The 20,238-nt window shown below is 35.9% G+C and overlaps 1 protein-coding gene and 1 long non-coding RNA gene across 2 annotated transcripts; one reads left to right on the forward strand and one right to left on the reverse strand.

The window, feature by feature from the left end:
- The first annotated feature begins 719 nt into the window (after positions 1–719).
- LOC135156230 (uncharacterized) lies at positions 720–5,154 on the forward strand. Its single transcript, XR_010295371.1, has 2 exons — positions 720–1,011; positions 2,601–5,154. It is a non-coding gene; the product is annotated as an uncharacterized LOC135156230 (long non-coding RNA).
- On the reverse strand, positions 3,266–19,875 carry LOC129272604 (BTB/POZ domain-containing protein 16-like). The gene is made up of 15 exons (XM_064108016.1): positions 19,313–19,875; positions 18,378–18,444; positions 17,530–17,686; positions 16,567–16,750; positions 14,455–14,561; positions 13,304–13,481; positions 12,772–12,944; positions 11,499–11,613; positions 10,679–10,748; positions 10,193–10,255; positions 9,292–9,359; positions 8,255–8,374; positions 7,208–7,460; positions 6,375–6,476; positions 3,266–5,858 (listed from the first exon to the last, which is right to left on the reverse strand). The coding sequence occupies exons 1-15, from the start codon at positions 19,435–19,437 to the stop codon at positions 5,601–5,603; spliced, it is 2,040 nt and encodes a 679-aa protein (XP_063964086.1). The 5' UTR covers positions 19,438–19,875; the 3' UTR covers positions 3,266–5,600.
- Between the last annotated feature and the right edge of the window lie 363 nt (positions 19,876–20,238).

A 20,238-nucleotide genomic window follows, 5' to 3' on the forward strand; every position in this document is an offset into this window, starting at 1 on the left:
TTCAATAGATTTTGACAGGAACTACTTCTCTTCTGCAGCTAGTTGGGACATCATTTTGCGAGGATATGAAATGATCTAGATACGTTTCGGATCACAATTATACTCATTTTTCTCCATACCTTTGAAATTGGAAAGAAATAGGTAAGTAAACAACCCAACAATTGGATCAAAAGTCACTCCATTTTCACAGGGGTTTTACCTTCTGAAGCGCACCTTTCTCTGTCACGTTCTTCATAAGGAAGCTTCACAGGTTCGCCAAGATGAAAGAACGTACTGAGAGGACTCGTCCATTGTCGTCAGATGATCATTTGAGAAAATGTATTTCCAGCAGGGCCAGCATCGTGCCTTCCAAGATTTGTGAGAGAGGTATGTAAACAATGAAAACAGACACAACTGTCCAAATTTGTTTGGCCATTCCGTAACCATTTTGTTTTCTTTACAAGCTCTTTTGTCCGTCACATTTTTCTTTTTTCAGTTTCCTATCCGTATTATGTTCAACAGATAGATGTTCATAAATACATCCGTATGTGAGGGCACATGATGGACTAAGATACACGTCGTGAAAAAAGTTTTGCAGAGGAGTGCATTTCCTTACCTTCTCCAAGTTCTACTCTTCCAGGTAAGATTTCATCTATGAAAACTTGGCCACCAATGTATAATATAGCATAACTGTAACATTCTACTCTACTCTGAGATTTTTGGCTCCCCTCCCTTTTTAGTTCACAGTTTATTTTTATCAAGAATTAACGAGTACTTACAAGTATACACCACATCAGCATCCTGACCATTATTTAAGAAGCAAGGTGCTGTCAGATCACAGATAAAGGGATCCCTGCGGCTAGACTGAACATACCATGGCCGTGAACCTTCACCATCAACTGATCAACAAGCCAATGGAAGACACCAAGCTCAAATAGGCTCCTACAGATGGACTGAAACTAGCTGACTTCTGGATTCATAGGAATGGACCAAAATCTAATGAAGATATGGACCTAGGTCCATGATATAAGAGTAAGCTGCAGGAAGTTGCTTTCGTATGCCCCAGTCACACAAGTGGATCCGACTCCGGGCTGACCGAATCTTTAAAATTCTTGATGCAAAAGCTGATCAGGGTCCCGTAACACAAAGGTTAGCGATTGATCGTACGATTTTCACGATTGATTGTACATTGTAGTCAATGCAATCAATCGTAGAAAAATGTTCTACGATCATTGCTAAGCTTTGTGTTACGGGCTCCTGGTCCCTCGTCACACTCCTCTCTCTCTGAGTAAGCCAAGGGACCAGTCATTTTGGGGTGGGATTTGCATCTCTTGAGAGTGCATTTTTGCTCCTTCTGGCAGTCTGGAGTGAAAATGTATAAAAATATACACTGTTCAAAAGGTTCAATCCTGAGAGTGCATTATAGCTCCGTCTGGAGTGAACAGTGCATATTTTTAGACATTTTCACTCCAGAGTGCCAGAAGGAGCTATAATGCACTCTCAAAAGATGTAAATCCCACTCCAAAATGACTGGTACCTCGTCTCACTCTGGGAGGAGTGTGATTAGGGTACAGATTAGCTCATTTTCACTGTACGTTATTTCCAATGGCATACCATCGATCAGTTTGGAGTCAGGCTTGTTGGTGTGACTGTATGTAGCACGAGGCTTTCCCTACTGGAAAGAACACCTTGTCCCACAGTGTGTGTCACAGTATGTTCACAGTGTGGAAACAATGTAAAATCACCTTCACACTGTTAAGTTTGAGCATTTCAACAGTGTGAATCACATATTCACATTGTTGACTCATGTGAACACGCTGTGTACAGTCACACTCTCAAAGTGTCCACAGTGTGAAAATATATTCACACTAGTGAATTTGAGCATTTAACAGTGTGAATAACATTTTTACATAGTCTACTCTGTGAACACATTGTGAACACGCTGTGATCGCGCTGTGAACACACTGTGAAGACAATGTGAACACACTATGAACAAAAAGTGAACACACTGTGATCGCACTGTGAACACACTGTGAACACACTATGAACACATTATGAACATACTGTGAGCACACTGTGAACACATTATGAACATACTGTGAGCACACTGTGAACACACTTGTGTTCTTTCCAAGGGGGTTACTTTGGATACAAAAGGTTCAAAATATGACGTCCAAAGTTCATAAATGTGAACCAAGAATACTATGACCACTTTAAAACTATTTCAAATGTATTGATTTTATTTTAAATACCATCCACTGCCGCCCTAAGAAGGATTTCCCCCCCTGAACATATTTCAACAAAACAGATTCAATTTGGATTTTCATTGTATAGATTGTAATTCCTTAAGCTATAACTGTTCCATCAATGCTAACTACCATGTCAAAACCATTCTAATTGGCCGCTGAGCACGGTTACCATTGTAGTTGTCATTAATGGCAAAGTTATGTCATCGTCATTTCATGCAACAGGGACTAAGGGTACATTATTGCATACATGTAGGAGAACACTACACTTTAAAAAACTTTTTTTTCATCTTGAACGGGGAGAGGTCTAACAGGTATTTTTAAATTAGCTTTGTTTTAATTTTTTCTATTTTTCCTTATTTTTTGTTTCCTTAGCTAATCATGGGGTGATCAATCTGTTAAAAGATACAATCTTTACAATCAGACTCAACTAAATTGAACCAGATACAACCATATTCAACCGGACTAAACAAGACTCAACCAGATTAATTCGGGCTTCATCAGATTCACCCATTGAACTGAATGAATAGCTGAACATCATCAACATGGGAAGATTTGTAACCTGCTCTCTACATCATAAAATGTCTTCTAATATTCATACCCTGAGGACGTGGTGTGTGACAAATTACAAAGCTATTCTAAAAGTATAGAACTGCTTTATAGGTCAATTGCATATGGAAAGAAAAATGACATTCCTAATCATATTTATTCTTATAAGCTAAAGTTGTAAATGGAATTTTGAATCAAATATTTGGAGTAACATTTTTGTCAATGAAAAAATATATATATTTATTTTGATAGACTAACATTTTCTTAACTCCTTGCCTATTGGAATTCAATGGCCCTGTTCAAAGACTATGGGGAGCACAGAATTTCAGTTGTTCATGAATTATATCAAGATTGTATTGTGTATCTTGAAATGTCACACTCAATTTGCTCATGAAGCCCTGCACAGGGGTCACAATATTGATAGATAGATATATACATTCCTGGCATGTAACAGCTTTCAGAGAATAAAAAATCAAGCTCGACAAGTAAAATGGAATTATGCTTTGCATTTTATTATGTTTCACACAATGCATTTGATGCACAAGAAGGATTAAAATCAGCCACTCACAAACCACAATTTGATTGTGAAAAGTTAGATACAGAAATCAATATAAAGATAAATAGAGTAGTTCTTAATAATATTTGCTGTAGAATGAAGAGATTTTAGAAAATTAAATCAAATTAGACAATGAAAGGGGAAATATTTGCTACTAACTGTTTCATCAAAATCAAAAGTATTTACAGAAAATGCCAAAGCTGTCCGTCTTTGGTTTTAAAATCTTTTGTACATTTTCCCCTTTCCTATGCAAAAAGGGTATGTTTATATCAGCTGCAAGAAATAAAAACAATAAAATGGCATAATAAAATATTTACATTGTGTACAGGTTCTATTTTTCTTTTGTTAAGGTATTAACAATCTTTAGAATAAAATTTTGTTTGGATTATACAAAATAAGCAGTCCTTGCTAAGCAATATTAAGGGAATCCTAAAATCATACAAATAAATAAAGAGTGAAAATAATACTACGAAGAGTTGATTCAAAAGATGTTTACATTAAAACCTGGATATTATCATATGTAAACATTTAAAATATGTTGATAATGTTTTTTACCCTGTATTCATATTAATATATTATGCTCTAAAAATATACAATATGTTTGTTTTAATGCTCCCTTGCTCTAAGTAAAATAAATGACAAAAAGTAGTTTTCTACAAAAATTACATAAGTTATAATTCCTTTATGTTAATATGTAAAATTTCACTTAAATCTACAATACATTTGTGTATTAGTGTAATAAGGCATCTGTTTCATTGTTTTTAAAATAATAGTTATATTTTATCAATTATTACACTAGTCATACTGAAGCTTTAAATTGTGCTTTTATGAGGATATGATGCATAAATTATAGCAAATGAGACAAGTTAAATGGGGAATTTCTTCTGACAATTGTTGTATCCTGATTTACTGGCTTAGTGTAACAGTGAATTGGCTTGTTTAAATCTAATTTCAAACGATTCATATTCAAAACTTTGATGAGTGCACAATTTAAAAACTTTTGATTGACTCTATTTAACATATTTTTTCAGTTTCTTACACCAAATAATCTTTGTATGCTGGTCACTCTGTCAATTCAGCTATTGTGCAATGTGAATGTGAATACATTTTAAAGGTACTCTTAACAAAGTTCCTGAGCCCTGTAACATAAACTAATGGTGGATAATTTTATTGCTTTTTATAATTGATTGTACATAACGATCAGTGCAACCAATTTTTAATAAATTAGTCAATAATTAATCTTTAAACTTTGTGTTGCAGGGCCTTGCTTTCTTTTGTTTTATGTGTATAATTGGTAAATGCAAAATATATCCTTCACAACATCAACATGTAAGAAACTTGGAGCATTTCATCCATGAAGTAATAGATTGAAATTGTTTCTACCTTGTAACTAACACAATATACAGTGTAATATATAGAAAATAATTTCAATGCAATGCAAATAGTACCAGGCATTCATACACAGCTAAAGGCAGGTTTGTATTATGTCTTTAACTGTAAACAAAAACAAAACCTCACACCTCATTAAATACTGAGCGTTAATACTTTGTTTATAAATTTGTAAAAGCTCTCTATAATACAAGCTTTACAGATGGGATGTATAAGATAAACGTCATGCATTGATAATAATAATGGTGATATACTGCACTTAGAAACATCTGTACAAAGCAATATGTAAATTTATAGTATTATTTTTATCATTATCATCATGGAATGAAGAATATTTCAGGTTGCCTTGTAAAGCTTATATTCATATCAGCCTGTATGTAGCTCTTATCTTCATTATGTTCACTAATAATAAAACAAATAATGCATAAACTTGAATCACAAGAACATCTGCCTGGTCATTTTTTATTTCTCATTTATATGTCTGAAGTTGTCTCCTCCCATTTTGTTCACATTCTTTCTAGATATTCATTAGTTAATGATCTTCACATTCTTTGCAACAGAAAACCAAATGTTTTTCGGCTTCTGCTCTATGGGCCAATAACCAAACTAATACAAGTGAATTCTTCTGGTGAGAAATAATAGAAAAAAACTTGCCATTTTCACTTAAAACCCATTTGTCAACATACCCCCATCAATAACCACAATTAATTCATTATAAATTTTCAAATTTTTAGTTCATGTATATAACTTTGGGTCTTATCATCTGTATCTTCACTTTTCCTTCCACTGCGTTGGCTTTTCATAACATTTGACCTCCATAACATGTTGTTTCAAGATGTTAAAGTCCAATACGTCAATAAGTCTCTCCATCCTCTCTCTCTTTAGGATGGTGGGAAGAGAATAGAGTAGGTGACATAGAGGGGTAAGCAAAGCCCCTCCAGGGTGAGGACCTCGCTCTTGCAGGTCTTGGGTCCGATCCCAAACCGCTTTCCCAGGATGCCCGTGTTGAACGCATAGTCCTGGCCCTTGATGCGGCACTGGATGCGGATGGAATAGAGGACCTCCCGATCGTGCCGCAGCGAGAACGTCTGACGCTCACAGACGCGGAAGGAGAGGGCAGGGTCGCGGGGCTTCAGACGCTGTGAAGAAAACAATGAGATTGAAATAAGATAAAAGTTTTAAAACTAATTTTCAAAATTTTATATGAGGACAAGAAATAACTACACTTTATAAAAATTCATCTCAACAGAGTTTAAATGTAAGATTAACAGCACTCAAAGTAATTATACAAATTTATTATGTTAGGACAAGAAAATTCCTAAACTTAATGAAAATTCATATCAATACAGTTCAAATACTGTTTAAATTTTGTTTTCCTTCCCCAGTTGGAAAAGGAAGAACCTTTCAAGATATCAAGATTTACCAAAGATATATTATTGCAGCCTGACAGCTGAATTGACAAATGATTCACAAAAGAGAATTAAAAAAAACATTAAATAAGCAAATAAGCAAAATTACAAAGGAATCAAGAAATTAAGAAAGCAGTTTTACATTAGCATAATAACCCTTGATGACTGTATAAAAAACAGTTTGAATAGAATACTATTGTCCACTTAGAATTTTATAATTCTGTAAAAGTATCGCGTACAACTAACCTGGATATAGAACTGGTACGAGTTCTGTTTGCCAACACGCTGTGCTTTCAGCTCAAAGTGGAATCCATGCAGTGAGACTACTTCACAGTGGTAGCGAGGTTCCTAATAACACACAAAACAAAACAAAATACAAAATTATTATTTTGACACACACACTTAAGGAACTGTGTACAAGAACCCAGTGGTGATTCATTTCAAGCTGATTGTAAATTAATGCATGATGATACAAATGATTGGAGTAAAAAATGCTTAATTATAAAACAAAGAAAGAATTTCTTGATATGACAGCAAAGTATGACCATCTTTCAAATTATTGTGGCGAAGAGTGTATACTTTGCTTTAAAAAATGTCAAATAATAATCAGCATACACCTATTTTCTAGCTTTGGTCATCTACTATAAGTAGTCAGATGAAATGTAACCTAGTGTTATGGTATGATACATAGACACAAATTTTCCTCTTCAAAATTGACAATAAAAATGAAAAAAATTTCATTTAAAAAGTGGGTTGACATTTCACTATTTGGAGAATTTACCTACACTTTAGTGGTGGTCGCTATTTCACAGCATTACAAAGTTTGTTCAGGCTGAGTTAGATGTAATAACAATCTGACATTATGCAAATAAAACAAGATTAAAGATGGAAATGAACGCAAGAGCAATTCCTCTTCCCAAGGAGATAGTTTTGAAACACTTTTCATTTGAAATTAGTGTTGGACGGAAGCAGTGTTTTTCATGAGTGGTGGTCAGAAATCTTCTGTGCTGGTTGGGCCCGACCACTGCCGTCCACTGTAGCTATAAAACTGGTTAGTGTGATGCCAGAATCCCACTTACCAGTTCAATGATGAAACCGAGTCTGATGGCATCCTTCTTGAAGTCCTGCATCAGGGACATATCGCCCCCTCCCTGGAGGGCGTGGTAATGCAAGGTGAGGGTTCGCAGGATCCACTGGCTGGGGACGACGTTCATCTGGAGCATGTCGTCTAGGTGTCGGGTGTCGGTGATACCACTCATCCTCAACGACATAAAGAGGCCGGCGTACGGCTGCCCCCGCTCCTGCTCTATGAAGGCACTGGAGCGCGACATGCTGAAGGGGAAAAAAAAAAATTATGATGGTGGTGGTGGTTTTATTTGAGGTGGTGGATGTAGTGGTAGTAGTTGTTATGATGAATGGTGGTGGTGGTGATGATGATGATGAAGATGAAGATGATGTTGATTATCATGGTGATGATTAAGAGGAAGATGTTGAGGATGATGATCACGGTGATGAGGATGTTAATGATGGCGATGGTGGTGGTGGTGGTCGTGGTAGTGACAATGATCATGATTACTATTGTGATGATGATAATGGTAATGATATTAATGATGGTGATGATGAATACACTGATAACATGATGATTACTATTGTGATGATGATGATAATGGTAATGATATAAATGATGGTGATGATGATTACACTGATAACAAACAAAAACAATCTGTGTCCTTCATATTGACTTGAATTTCATAACGAACTATACATGTAAGTAATCTTGTGAAGTGAGGCCATATTTTGACGTGAAGTAACTTGCTCATGCAAATTTTTCTTTTTTGGGAGGGGATGGGATTAGATAATATCAATTATACTGGATGGCTTCATTTCATGGCATACCAGAGATATTCCACTTATTGGGCCAATATTTCATGAATTGCAGATGAGTGGAATATTGGCCCTCACTCTTGGAATATTTCTGGTATTACATTCTGAGCCATCCAATATAATATAATTATCAATATCATTGAGACTTGACACATTCAAACTAACATTATGGCATGTAGTCAACCTTAAATTGGTATGAAACATTCCTGATGCAGTTTAAACCAATTAAAACTGGTAGTTACCTGTTGAAGAAGGTGACGATGGTACTATGGGATGGCATCAACTGAAGATGATCATTCTCCTGAAGGAAGATCCAGTAACACAGCGTCTTATACACATAGTATTCATTGAACGTAAAGAACCTGTACAAAAGAAAAAAAGAAATAATTAAGGACAAAATGTTTTGCATGCCTTAAATATGACAACTACAACACAGTGGTACTTTAAAGAGTCTGGCAGAAGTATTTTTTCAGAAACAGAAGTTAGTTTGAAAGCTTGACATAAGGAGAGAGTACAGTGAGCTTGAAGGCTACTACATCCATGTACGATCAAGCGAAAGTGTTGTGTGTGTGAGCACGACAAACATACACAATATCATTCACTACACTGTTTTTGCATGATATCAATGTGTTGCAAAGCAAATAATATTAGCATTATGATAGTATACTGACATGGTCAGTATTGTATATTGTTGGTCGAATTACTGTAAGCTTCAAGGTTTAAAAAAAATCCATATGACTTTACTACCTTTAAGTATGGAAGAAGAATTTCACTCAATACAGAGAAAAAATGATGTCACTGATATTAATGGCAAATGCCTATCAACAGGACAAAACATTTCATAACTTCTGAAGGTTTCCATGGCGAAGGACAAATCAATATGGCTCAGGCTTCACGGAACAATGTATCTTTCAAGACCAAACATGCTCACAAGATATACATGCTGTACCATAAAGCCTTTACATTGAAAACTTTCTATAATTCACACGTGCGCAGTCTGCAAGTCTCCCAGATAGAATATGGTTATTATTTTTTTTTTTACAGGTGGTTTCTAAACCAAGTTTAACTGTACAGAGATGATTTTTATATCCTTGTGATATAGCAGTTTACTAATGGGTACCTGGTAGGAAGGAATTCCTATAATGCTCAAGAACCTGATCAGGGTAGCCATGCTATATAGTCTGTTTAATAAAATGCTGTGTTCAGAAATACTATTTCAAGCGCTATAAAAATGTTGCATATATTGTATTCATTATAAAGTTTATTTGAAAAGACTAACCTGCTTGACTTGATAATCTTCTGAAGAAGTTCTATGGGTAACTGCCTCAGCTGAATCTGAACAGACAACTGTGGATAGAGAAGGGTATTTAAATAATTTACTCATTGAATTTATTTGAACTTAATTGAACTGAACTGAATTACATAGAGTGTGTGCCAACTGCTCTGTCATAGCCAAAGTAGAGCACATAGAGATTCCCAGGGCATGCTTTATCAACATTTCTCCTTCTTCCTCCTCCTCTTCCTCCTCCTCCTTCTTCTTCTTCTTCAAAGACTTGCTAGTCCATGTAGAGACACCGCAACTAAGGTATGTGGTCATGGTCAAGAGCATTCGTTCAAAAATTTCAAAGTTTGGGATCTAAATGTATCTATTGATCCCAGCTTGATAATATCACCAGGGAGTTCTCATCTGACTTGTCAGATTTGCCAATTATCCTTTATTTGATTAGCTGAGAAGCAAAGGTGTCTTAACTGTCAAATAAAACAGACCTAAGATAAAAATATCTGCCAAGTCCCGTCACAACATGCTTCCCTAATAAAGTTAGTGTTATATGCACTTTCAAAGTATAATCATCACAATTATAATTGTCCATAAAGTACATTTTTTTTACATTTGGTGAATTACAACTGCATAAATACAAATACAAAATTCCATTATCATGTTTCTGTAAATTGACAAAATCATTAATGAATATTATGGCTAAATATCTATTATCATAAACCAATAGAAATGCGTGTTGCATAAAGACAAAATTCCATTATGTTTCTGTAAATTGACAGAATCATTAATGAATATTATGGGCAAATTTCTATTATTATAAACCAGCACAAATGTATGTTGCATACATGTATATATAAAGGTATTCACCTTTTCAGTCACATATCAAAATCTATTGCCTTACCTGTGGAACCAGATTGAGTTCTAACCAACGCTCACATGCATTCACAACCTGACCAATCTTGTACTGGAATGGGAAAATATAACATGACAAATATTTTAATAAACATCATCAAACAAAAATATGTAATATTTAGTGTCAAAATACAGAGTTTTTCTTCTCAGGCGATTCTCTGCAAATAAGCAGAAATAAACCAAAATTTCCTTCTTTTTATTTAAATAAGCTTGAAATAACAACAGTTAACAGCTCTCCTATTTGTGTTAATAGTATTAATTTAATGAATATACATCAAATCCATAATGTAACACACAACAGGAATAATATTTTCTTCAAAATAAGTATATTGCTACACTTTTTTTTACAATTGTTTCTTGCTAAATGGGCCCCCTTGTTTGATTATTTTGATATTTTCATTGAAATTAATTAAATAAAGCAGAAAAATATTATAATAAATATTATACTAAATATCATAATAAAATAACTAATTACCTTGAGTGCTGCCTGATGATATTTACAAATTGTACTTGACTGTATGTCATCCATCATAATATCAGCACATCTATTGAAGAGGGAAAGAAAAAGGGGAGAGAAATTTGTAAAAAAAAAAAAAAATAGGACAGAATATGAATGTCTCTGGTGTACGAGGTGTTTCATAAGGTTCTCATTAAGTGCACAAAATAGCAAATTGTTATAAATTTGCAAAATTCATCTTACTACGGATAAAGATTACCTAGAAACTTTGACTTTTAAACTATGTTCACCCCTTTTCGGGGATACTGAAAGAAGATGTATACTTATGAGTACTTAAGTGATGACATCATATTTTCTTATCTTGATGATGATGCTGATGATGATGATGATGGTGATGATGATGATTGATGATGATGATGACGATGATGATGATGACGATGATGATGATGATGGTGGTGGTGGTGATGATGATGATGGTGATGATGATGATGATGAACAGAATTTATATAGCACCAATTATCTAAAATAAAAATAAAAACTCCAAAGGCTCCCGTTCCCCAATATATCACACATTATTCACGGATTTGCTTAAAAACTGAGTTTGTAGTTCATTTTATTTTTAATTTCAGCTACATGCATATCATATATAAATAGAGGATAATGGAAAAATATCCACATCCAAAATTTCATGGGAATCAATTCATGGGGATGGAGGTGCCGAGATTTGGCTGAAGGCCTATCATACTTTAATCAAATTCAAGGTAATATTTACCATGACCAGGAAAACTGGACCTGACACTGAATTTTAAAATTCTTTGAAAGAGGGTGGGGTACCTACCTCCGTTCAAGGTCTGAGAATCCCAAGGCGTGTCCTGACGCTAGAACCCCAACCACATCGGTCCTCTCCGGGTCAACACCTTCATGGTATAGGTTACCAAGGGCGATGGCAAAAGCTGAAAACAAACATGAGATACCAAGGATTAGAAGGTTGATGATGATGGTGACAATGTTGATTTGGATGATGATGATGATGGTGTACTTTGATGATTGTGGATGATGATGATGGTGGATGATGATGATGATGATGGTGGATGACGATGATGAAAATGATGACGATGATGATGGTGATGATGATGATGATGATGGGGATGATGATGATGATGGGGATGATGATGATGGTGGATGATGACAATGATGATGATGATGATGCTGGATGATGATGATGACAATGATGATGGTCATGGTGATGATGATGATGATGATGATGATGGTGATGATGATGATGACGATGTTGGTGGATAATGATGATGACGATGGTGGATGATGACGATGATGATTATGATGATGATTATGATGGTAGATGATGATGATGACGATGATAATGATGATGATGATGATGATGATGATGGTGATGATGGTGATGATGGTGATGGTGGATGATGATGATGACGAAGATGATGATAATGATGATGATGATGGTGGATGATGATGATGATGATGACATTGATTGGAATGATGATGATGATAATGATGATGATGACGGTGATGATGATGATGATGTTGATGATAATTATGATGATGATAATATTGATGATGATGATGATAATGATGATGGTGATGATAATATTGATGATGATGACGGTGATGATGATGATGATGGTGTTGATGGTGTTGATGATGATGATGACAGTGATGAGGGCGAAGACGATGACGATGATGAGGATGATGATGATGATAATGACTATAAAAATGGGATAATGATAAAGATGGTAATGATTGGGATGATGATAAAGATGAAAATAATACTGACATTAACGACTATGATAATATCATAGATAAGAGATGCAACTGCCAATTTAGCACAAGTGACTATATCAGGCAACAAATAGCAAAAGCAATAGTGCTAGCAGAAGTAGCAGTAACACTAATATTAGCAGCTACATGAGCAGTAAGAGTCAGTAACAGAAGCATTATGAGTACATGGTAGTAAGAGTAACAGTAGCAGTAGCAACAGTTCTTTGCAGTCCCAAGAGCCGTGGTCACAGAAGGAGCAGCATCGCGTACCACCGGCACTTGCATTATTACCCATTTCCCTTTACATTCCTACATACCTTCCTTGGAGACCATCGGATCTTTGATCTTCAGCTTGAGTTTCACCATGTTACTAGTTCTAGCGGCTACGACGTGTGCTGGGTGGTTGATGTCTTTCTTAGAGGTCTGTTTGACGCTGTCTGGGGGAGCTTGTCGGGTACTCTGTTCTCTGCTAATCTTCTGATATTCAGAGCTGAAAAGAACAAGAACAGGGAAGTTGTGAATCCTTGACCCAATTGTACTGCACACATTCCTCACAAATGCATAACAAGTAATTTAGATTGGCTCATATTCCTTTCCATGTTTAGTTGGTTTTCCAGCTCATCAAAAAATAAGCAATATAAGTAGGGTTCAAAATCATTCACTTTTATGTTTATTGATTTTATCAGGCAAGCTTAACGTTCGCATTTCACTCAAGACCTAAATAGCATTGAGATGTAGATTACAATGACAAAAAATGTGGTCCAATAATCTTGGACCACTATATGATAAGTTCTCATTCCAGAACTTTAGGGTCCAAATCCATAGCAAAAATAAAGCAATCATATTCACCTGTAAAACTGACTTTTGCTGATATACTGGTCTACGGTTGCAGACATGGGATCTCTGTAATAGAGCTCTTCGTGTGGTTTATCGATAGCTTTCTGCAGCAACTGTGTCAGGGTGGATGCCTTGCGGATGTATGGACGGTGCAACTCCCAATTTGTATCCAGACACTGGAGCAAGATGTCTGGTGGAGGTAATGAGATAAATAAAAAAATTAATCAATTGTAAACAGAGTGAGATCTACCAAGAAGAAAAAACCAGGAAGACCGGTTATCTTTTTAACGGTTTCCAGTAGATTTTTACTGATTTCCAGTAAATTCTTACTTTGACTTGACTCTTAACTGGTCCAGTAAAAATCTACTGGAGACCAGTTCTATCAAATGTATTCCAGTTGAAACAAAGGATTAATACCAGTTAAATTGTTTTTCATCAAACTGGTGTTGAGTTAAGGCCAGTTGAATTGGATACCAGTTTAAAATACCCCTTAGACCAAACTCAAGTATCAAGACCAGTTTAAAATTCCTGTTACAATTCAAGACAAGTTTGATATTCAACTGGACCAGAATGACCAGGTAGATTAGCAAAACCATTCGAATTTCCAGAGTTACCAGTTGAAATTCTACTGGTTCAAACTGGTTCTTCCTTCTTGGTATAGATCGATCAACCTAAGTTTGTGCAACTGTGACCAATATAACAAAGATATACATGTATATACTTATATTTGTTGAATATAATGCATTCATAAATTAATACAGAATTTTGTAGATTATGTCCCAGGCAACCTGCGTGCCAATTTTCGGCGCGATCGCATTATCGACGGCCTAGATTCTCAAGGGGGGCCTGGGAGGCGCCCGCTCCCCCCTCCCGGCCATATGATCTCCCAAAATACCCCGGCCTAGATAGGGTTAAGGCTTGTGATAGATGTGAGCTTTGCAAAATTGTGCCCCCCCAAAAAAAAAAAAAAAAAAACATACATAATCAGTAATCTGGGCCTTATTACATAAAGGTTATTCATTGATCATAAGGCTGATTTCTACAATTGATTGCTTTGATTATTGTGTATGATCAATTGTAAAAATTAGCTCCATGATCAATAACAAGGCTTTATGTTACAGGGCTAGGAGAAGCCGTCAAGTAGGAAAGGCTATTGTACTCACCAGGCCCGAGCAGACTGTGCACAGGAGCTGAATGATAGTGAAAGATATCAACAGGCGTGGGAGACCTGGCAGACATCGGTCGGAACGTCTCTATTGGAGCAGGGGGTCTGTGAAAATAAAAAATCAATCAATGTTGTTGAGTAATAATAATAATATTCTGCATTTATATTATTATTATTTGTTTGGCGTCACCTGTGCCTGGGAGGTCTCTCTATAGTGCTTAACACATCGGAACGACGTCTCTAAGCGCTTTACAGATATATTATTACCCCGGTCATTGGCTCCTTGCATGCCTGCATGCAATATATGCACCTTCTCCACTCCCTAGGGAGCATTCCAACAAGAGTTCCAAGGCTCACTTTCTAGGCAATACTACATAGGCTTTCACATCCTACCGGGTACCCATTTAACACCTGGGTGGAGAGTGGCAAATTGTGGATTGACGTCTTGCCAAAGGACGCTAGGCCATGGTGGGATTCGAACACACGACCCTCCGATTACGAGGCGAGAGTCAGAACCGCTATACCAGGATAAATTACACAACTTTAAGACTCCTTTTCATTTCTGACCTTCTGTCCATATTATCCCTCCATCTTCATATACCTCTACAGATCCGATTGCCCTTAACTGAAGCACAAACCATTATGTGACTTAAAGGGATGCTCCGGGCTAAAGATATTTATATTTCAATAAATAGAGTAAATTCCACAGAGCAAAATGCTGAAAATGTGATCAAAATCGGATAACAATAAAGTTATAAGATTTTAGAGATTTGCATTATTCCGGTGAAACAGTTCTAGGCATGATTTTATCAATATTCATTAGGTGGGCTGATGATGTCATATCCTCACTTGTTCTTTTGTATTTTTTTATATGAAATTAGGTTTATTCAAAAATTTTCTACCAAGAACTAAAACAACTGAATTGACAACTTATTAAGTGCATTGGTTATTTATTGCTACAACTTATTTCATCATAATGGAGACACATCATTTACACATGTATGAAAAATGAAACAATTATGATTTCATGTAATAACATATCAAAGAAAAGGGAAAGTGGGGATGTGAAATCATCAGCCCACCTAATGAATATTCATGACGTGCATATAACTGTTTTCACAAAATATTGCTAAACTCTAAAATTCAATAGCTTTGTTATTTGTTATACGATTTTGATAAAATTTTCAGCATTTTGCTTTGTGAGTTTTACTCTATTTATTTAGATATAAATATCTTCAGCCTGGAGAATTTGTTTAACATTGGATTCAATTTAGTTCAATACAAGTAGGTTTTGTCTAATATTGCATATGGAAGTCAAATTGAGCAGAAATTACAATCCACAATGGATAAACATACGTACATGCATAAATGTACAAATATGATTTATAAGAATAGAGGTATATAGCGTCACCTCTTGTCTGAGTTAAGGTCAAATAAACAAGACAAGATGTTAGATTTGTCTTAGATATTTTGAGATCACTTGTTTGTAGCTGTGAGAACCCGTATGTCATATCAAGTCAAGATATGATACAACTGTGAAATCAAAATATGGATTAAATCAAAATGCAATTCCTTTGTGAACAGAGGCTATAATTAAAGGTCAAGTCCACCCCAGGAAAATGCTGATTAGAATAAATAGAGCTAAATCAAACTAGCATAATGCTGAAAATTTCATCAAAATCGGATGTAAAATAAGAAAGTTATGACATTTTAAAGTTTCGCTTATTTTTCACAAAACAGTGATATGCACAACTTAGTGACATGCAAATGAGACAGTCTATGATGTCCCTCACTCACTATTTCCTTTGTTTTTTATTGTTTGAATTATACATTATTTCATTTTTTACAGATTTAATGAGAAGGGCCAACTTGACTTAACCACACAGTATTAAATAATGCTAATTCCACATTTTCAGGGAGGAATTAATCATTTTTTCACTTGATAATGAGGCAAAAATTAGATTATTTCATATATCTAAATAAAATACAAAAGAAATAGTGAGTGGATGATGTCATAACCAGGATGTGCATATAACTGTTTTGTAAAATTAAGCGAGGCTTTAAAATGTCACAACTTTTGGGGTGGACTTGTCCTTTAAAGATAACTTACTGACATGTTGTTTTCTTCCCATAGACTGGGGCGGTGGCGGGAGGCTGTGGACTGGGCCCTCTCTGGTTGTACCAGCTCTCGCTTGCAAACTGAGGGGCTGTCATCGGCTTATCATGGCCCTCTGTGGAATGAAACTGATAGGGACGGTCAGGATCGCGGTTGGTTGTAGTAGCAGGGTTGTCAGCTAAGGAATAACAATGAAAATTGAGATAAGATGAAAAATAAGATTTTGCGATGAAGCGACACCAACAGATCTTCTTTACAAGCCTTCCATGGTTTGGTCGGTCCCTCACTGTTATATTTGAGATCTTGATAAACTGTATCTTTACATGTAGATATTGTAAAATATGAAACATACAACTAATAAATTTAACATTTATAGGCTACTTATTTCCTTTCAAACAGACCTATATGTTTTATGGGAAGATTCATATTCAAAGCAAATTAATGAAACAGCTTTAAACAGAAAATTTATAACAAAATGAGTGCAGTCAAAACACTAATACATATATAAGTGAAACTTAATTTACTTCACTGTGACACCTCCCACTGATACACAGAATGTTTTCTTCCCCTGATAGCTTTGGAGCTGCTGAAAGGGATTATTTTTCAAGGTTCAAAGTACTAGACCACAAGGAACTTTCAACTATACATTCGTGACATCTTTGCATGTTTCAATAAACAAATAACTGGAAAATAATAACCACAGTGAACTTGGAGCAAATTTGTAATAGGGGGATTTTCACTTCAAAATTATATCTTTCCAGCTGTTTGATTACAAAAAAGCAAAAATAATAACAATCAATTATAATCTTCACTTGCTGAATTAGGAGAGATTAGCTTTTATTCTATTTCATTATTTAGAGTCAGTGTTGTAGTCAAGGCCCAAACCCTCCAGGCCCAAACCAAGGCTTCAATACCCATGGCCAAGGCCAAGGCCTAGGAACTGGACTAGAATATTACCTGATAGAATAGCAACAGTGTTCTTGTTATAGGGTTCATTGATGGATCGAATGGCTTGAGAAGTTCCCAGAAGATCACCTCCGAGTGACTCCGGGAGCCTCCACCTGTTGGTCCCTCCGACCTGCTTCCTGATCCTGTAGCGTGGAGACTCGGGATGCTGTCAAATTTAGAAAAAATAGATAAAGATAGATAGATAGATAGATCAAATGGATTTTCATTAAAAACAGTCTCGCAGTGCAGACTGAAATGAAAGTGAATAACAAATAAAGAGAACCACAAGGCATTAAACAATATACAGTAATGTAACACCTAACATTGGGCATCAAGGGGTCATTTTCACAGCACACTCCCATATATCAAAAATCCTAAATGAATTGCTCAGTACTCACCCCCCCAAAAAAATAATTTCATTTCTGTATTAATTTCCAACTTTTATCCCTCTGATGAAACATAAAAAATTGACGAACAACTGTATTGGAATGTAGACACTCGAATGAAGTAGCTGAGCTGTAAACACTGATTTCACAAGAAAATATGTAAAACCTAGATTAATTATCACTATATCATCATGGACCTTAACATGGTAGTTAGTGATGAACTGAACTTAGTGATCAATCCTGTAATCTAAGCTGAAAAACCGTCACACTGTAGATATTATTGCGTGGGAATATACCTGACATTTTGCTCGAATCCCAGTTATTTCTCAGCAGTGACAGAGTTTCTTCCAGTATCTTTTGGCACACATTTTTTTCTTTATGCAAACAGACACTTGGGTAGTTATATTAGTGGATTCTGTACGAACTCATTTTGAAATCATCACCAAACTTGGTGTTTATCTGTAAACTTACTCTTGGTGGTTGTCTTCCATCGACTACAACACCCCGGAGAGCCGTGTAAGGAGCACTCTGAAGGGCCCTGTGTAAAACAAAATATTCATATTTTAGTTTCAGATTTCAATTTAGCATGATTAACTTCACCATCATAATTATAGTACACATCTGACAGGTTGTGTCTGGAAAAGACAGCACTTCTAGAGCTAAAAAAAAATAGACTCTTATCAATTGCAAGTAACAGTAACTTGAGTAAGCAATATTTTCATTAATTGTTGTCTTTTCTTTTGAATTGGCTTTGATGACCACATCAAAGACGTAGTGTCGATTATTATAGCAGTGGAACATATGTCAGACAATTATTATTTATAAACCACAATTTATTTTTAAAGTACCGGTATGTGGGGGTTTATTGAGTTTTGTCAGACATGTTTCAATCAGATATGACTTTTTACGTCCGAGACCGACCTTTAATGTCACCATCCAAAAGACACTCAAACACGAACCTCAATTGATTCTCAATCTCTGTATCAATTTGTAAGTAACTTTCAAATATGAATATAATTATATATCTAGGTTGGATTACATTTACATACAGGCACATGCTACAATGCCCAGTTGTGGTGTTCAGTAGCGTACGCAGGATTTTTGAAAGGGGGGGTTTGAGTTGAATGAAAGTTTGACAAACAAAAAAAAGAATGTTAAGTTTTCACAAAAAAACTTAGGGGGGTTAACCCCTGTAACCCCCCCCCCCTCCCACCCCTGCGTTAATTAATTAGTTTGTACTGCAGACTATTCTTCTTTCTTTCTTTGTTTAGGGTCTAAACAAGTTTAACAACAAAATCTTGTGAACTTGTTTATGTCATGACATGATCTTTATCAATTCATTTCAAATCAAATTTCTTCGGTCCAATTCTAGAATCTTCCAGACAGTGCCAAAAAAATCCACTCACATGGAATAAGAAAGTGCACGAGGATTAAATCTTGGAGGTTCTGTTGGTAAATATGGCAACATTAGTCTTCCAGATGCATGCGATGTACTCGAAGAAATATTCCGGAGCACAGTTGTCTCAGCCATGGTTTTGTTTTTTTTTCTCGTCTCGTTTCTCACTGCAAAATCCAGACGATCAGATTGCAAAATCTCTTTATCTTTTCACTATTTTTTAACTAAATAACGAGCACGCACACTCCTGACAATAATGTCATTCTTGTCGATCCATTTCTAGAAATCTATAACAAATGTTCAAATGTCATGAAAGTTTTGTTGATTATTTCGGTCCGTTGATCAGCGCTGATTCTGCCAAGAGAACAGGACACGGTGCGGTGTTATAGCCCGCCCGGGAAGTTACGGCCACGATGATAATCAGCACTCGCTGGCGCTTTCCATTTGCCTGCGACAGCTTTTGTTTACAATGCAACCTTCGAGGAGGAGTCTCACGTGTGGAAATGATGGCGTTAGTAACGGTTGCTAGGGTAAGGAGCTCAGCTAGCTCAGCCGCGCTCACATGCACACTGCGCTGGGGTCGGGGTCGCCAGGGGGGGGGGGGGGGGGGGGCGGGGCGGAGGTGTCGTAATGAATTGAATTGAATTGAATTTTATTTTATCACTGTCAGGTAAAATCACATATGAACAATGATATGAATGCCTTCCCGAGTTCCCCCTTGATCAGCAAGAAACAAGCAATAGAAACATATAGGCCCTGCCCTAGTACTTAGGCCTGATAAAATTTGAAGGGAAAAAAAGGTAAGGGAAACAAGAAATGGTATGGGTGCCAAATGTTATGTAATTAATGATAAGTATAGAAGAAGAAAAAGAAGAAGTTGAAGAAGACGAAGAAGAACGAGGGGGAGGAGAAGAAGAAGAAGAAAGAAGATTAAGA

Source organism: Lytechinus pictus, chromosome 12 (assembly GCF_037042905.1).
Source record: "Lytechinus pictus isolate F3 Inbred chromosome 12, Lp3.0, whole genome shotgun sequence".
NCBI lineage: Eukaryota > Metazoa > Echinodermata > Echinoidea > Temnopleuroida > Toxopneustidae > Lytechinus > Lytechinus pictus.